This window comes from Nicotiana sylvestris, chromosome 8, assembly GCF_000393655.2.
Source record: "Nicotiana sylvestris chromosome 8, ASM39365v2, whole genome shotgun sequence".
NCBI lineage: Eukaryota > Viridiplantae > Streptophyta > Magnoliopsida > Solanales > Solanaceae > Nicotiana > Nicotiana sylvestris.
In genome coordinates this window covers 85,388,400-85,392,040 of record NC_091064.1, presented here as the reverse complement: position 1 = coordinate 85,392,040, position 3,641 = coordinate 85,388,400, and the positions used below count along the sequence as shown (strand labels likewise).

The following is a 3,641-nucleotide window of genomic DNA, read 5'->3' as shown; positions in this document are numbered from 1 at the left end:
CGGTCAATGAAGCGGCCTTTGGGAATTATTGATGATGTCCTTGTTCGTGTTGATAAGTTCATATTACCGGCCGATTTCGTGATCTTGGATTGCGAAGTGGATTTTGAGGTGCCTATCATTCTTGGAAGGCCCTTCCAAGTTACGGGGAAGGCCTTGGTTGATGTGGAAGCAGGAGAATTGACCTTCCGTGTTGGTGATGAAAAGGTGGTGTTCCACGTATGCAAATCAATGAGGCAACCAAATAGCACCGAGGTGTGCTCGTTTGTTGACATTGTCACGGCGGTGATAGTGGATGACACAAGCGCAATGGAAAATGTTGAGGACCCACTTGAGGCCGTGATATTGAACATGGATGTTGATGATGATGCTAGAAGGGTGGAGTGTGTGAACGCATTACATGGCATGGGCTCGTATTCTTATGAACCGAGAAAGTTATGTATTGATCTTGAAAACCGCAAAACTCCACCCACCAAGCCATCTATTGAGGAGCCACCGGTGTTGGAGTTGAAACCACTTCCTCCTCACCTCAGGTATGAATTTCTTGGTCCTAATTTCACTTTGCCGGTTATTCTTTCTTCTTGCTTGACTAACGTGTAGGTTGACGCCACTTTGGCGGTTCTTCAAAAGCGCAAGCAGGCGATTGGATGGACCTTGGCGGATATTCGGGGTATTAGCCCCGCGTTTTGCATGCACAAGATAATATTGGAGGAGGATGCTAGGCCGTCTCTTGAACATCAAAGGAGACTCAATGAGGCCATGCAAGAGGTGGTCAAAAAGGAAGTCATCAAGTGGCTTGACGCCGGTGTGGTGTATCCAATTTCTGACAGTTCGTGGACTTCTTCGGTACAAGTTGTGACAAAGAAGGGAGGAATGACGCTGGTGACCAATGACAACAATGAACTTATTCCGACTCGTACTGTGATGGGTTGGAGGGTATGCATGGACTACCGGAAGTTGAACAAGGTGACTAGAAAGGATCATTTCCCATTGCCGTTCTTGGACCAAATGCTTGATTGTCTTACGGGCCGGGCTTTTTATTGTTTTTTGGATGGGTATTCAGGCTATAACCAAATTCTCATTGCACCGGAAGACCAAGAAAAGACAACCTGCACATGTCCTTATGTCACATTCGCCTTCTCTCGAATGCCATTTGGATTATGTAATGCACCGGCTACCTTCCAATGATGTATGATGGCAATCTTCACCAACATGATGGAGGACATATTGGAGGTCTTCATGGATGATTTTAGTGTGTTTGGGGACTCATTTGGTGATTGCTTGCAAAACTTGGATCGTGTGTTGGCCCGATGCTAAGACACAAAATTGGTTTTCAATTAGGAGAAATGCCATTTTATGGTAGAAAAAGGAATTGTCTTGGGTCACAAAATTTCAAAAAGAGGAATTGAGGTTGATAAGGCAAAAATTAATGTTATCTCAAGGCTCCCTCCCCCTACTTCTGTCAAAGGGGTGAGGAGTTTTCTTGGACACATGGGTTTTTACCGAAGATTCATCAAAGACTTTTCTAAGGTAGTTAACCACTTGTGTAAATTGCTAGAGAAAGATGCCAAATATGTGTTCGATGAGAGATGCATGGAGGCTTTCAAGCTTCTAAAGCACAAGTTGACGACTACCCCCATCATTACCGCACCAAATTGGAGCTTGCCCTTTGAGCTCATGTGCGATGCTAGTGATGTTGCGGTGGGGGCGGTCTTGGGCCAAAGAATCAACAAAATGTTCCATCCGGTGTACTACGCAAGTAAGACAATGAATGAAGCTCAAAGGAACTACACGGTCACCGAGAAGGAATTGCTTGCCATTGTTTTTGCCATGGAGAAGTTTTGCCCACACCTTATGGGGGCCAAAGTGATTATTCATACCGATCATGCCGCCCTTAGGTACTTGATGACGAAGAAAGACTCGAAAGCGAGGTTAATGAGATGGGTGCTTCTTCTTCAAGAATTTGATTTGAAGATTGTTGATAGAAAGGGTAGTGAAAATCAAGTGTCGGACCACTTGTCTCGATTGGAGGAGAAAGGAAGGCCTTTGGACGACCTTGAGATAAATGAAGCTTTTCCGGATGAACAACTCCTCTCGGTTTCAATGCTAGACACGCCATGGTTTGCCGACATTGCCAATTATCTTGTTACCGGTGTGATTCCGTATGAGCTCTCTTCTAAAACAAAGGAAGAAGCTCAAGAGGGATTGTTTGGACTATTATTGGGATGAGTCGAATCTTTTCAAAATTTGCACCGATGGTGTAATTCCCCTGTGTGTTCCCGAAGAAGAGCAATTGAGTATTGTGGAAGCTTGTCACTCTTCGCCCTATGGTGGCCATCATGGCGGGGCGAGGACGGCGTCTAAAGTGTTGAGTTGTGGTTTCTATTGGCCTTCTTTGTTCAAAGATGCCGGTGACTTTGTGAAAAGATGTGATGAATGCCAACGTGCCGGAGGGATTTCGAAGAAAGATAAGATGCCCCTTAACACGATTCTAGAGGTTGACATTTTTTATGTTTGGGGGATAGACTTTATGGGACCATTCGTAAGTTCTTGTGGCAACACCTACATCTTGGTAGCGGTTGATTATGTGTTGAAATGGGTTGAGGCCATAGCTTTGCCAAATAATGAAGCTCAAAGTGTGGTGGCGTTCTTGAAAAAGAGTATCTTCACGAGGTTTGGCACTCCACGTGCTATCATCAGTGACGGGGGTTCTCATTTTTGCAATCGGGATTTTGACTCTTTGCTAGCCAAGTATGGGGTAAATCACATGGTGACCACTCCATATCATCCTCAAGCGAGTGGTCAAGTTGAGGTGTCCAACCGTGAGATCAAGAGTATTTTGTCCAAGAATGTCAATGCAAATAAGACCGACTGGTCGAATAAATTGGATGATGCTCTTTGGGCTTATCGTACAGCTTTCAAGACTCCGATTGGTATGTCGCTGTATCAGTTGGTGTTTGGGAAGGCTTGTCATCTTCTGGTATAATCAGAACATAAGGCTATGTGGGCCCTGAAAAAGTTGAACTTAGAATGGGATGTCGCGGCGAATCTCCGGGTTGAGCAATTAAATGAACTTGATGAATTTAGGTTTCATGCTTACTCCGGCTCGTCCTTGTATAAGGACAAGATGAAGTACCTTCACGACAAGTATGCCCGAGGGAAGGAATTCAACATTTGTGACATGGTTCTTCTTTTCAACTCCCAGTTGAGGTTATTTCCGGGCAAGCTGAAGTCTAAGTGGATCGGCCCATTCGAAGTGGTTGGTGTAACTCCCTTTAATGCCATTGATCTCAAAAATAAGAATGGTGAAGTTTTCTGGGTCAATGGGCATCGTGTCAAGCACTATTTAGGAAAGATTGATGACAGCCACATGGTGGCACTTATTCATTTGAAATGATTGTGATGGTAACACGCGTCGTGCCGCGATGTTAAATTAGGCGCTTCTTGGGAGGCAACCCATGTCTTTTTCTTTTTCTTTGTTTTTCTGTTGTAGAGTAGGATTTTTGAGCTGATAATTTGTGAAGTGTTGCAGGGATAATGTTGAACCAGTGCAGGGCAAAATGTGCAAAAAAAAAATGGTCAGTCTCTGAATATGGCCTACGCGGCCGCGCAGCAAAACAATGCGGTCCGCGTAGCTGTGAGCA

The 3,641-nt window shown here is 44.7% G+C and overlaps 1 protein-coding gene across 1 annotated transcript; it reads left to right on the top strand.

Annotated features, from left to right (window-relative positions):
* Positions 1-2,764: 2,764 nt before the first annotated feature.
* LOC138875320 (uncharacterized) lies at positions 2,765-3,394 on the top strand. The gene is made up of 2 exons (XM_070154144.1): positions 2,765-2,977; positions 3,203-3,394. Exons 1-2 carry the CDS (start codon positions 2,765-2,767, stop codon positions 3,392-3,394), a joined length of 405 nt encoding a protein of 134 aa, XP_070010245.1.
* The last annotated feature ends 247 nt before the right edge of the window (positions 3,395-3,641 follow it).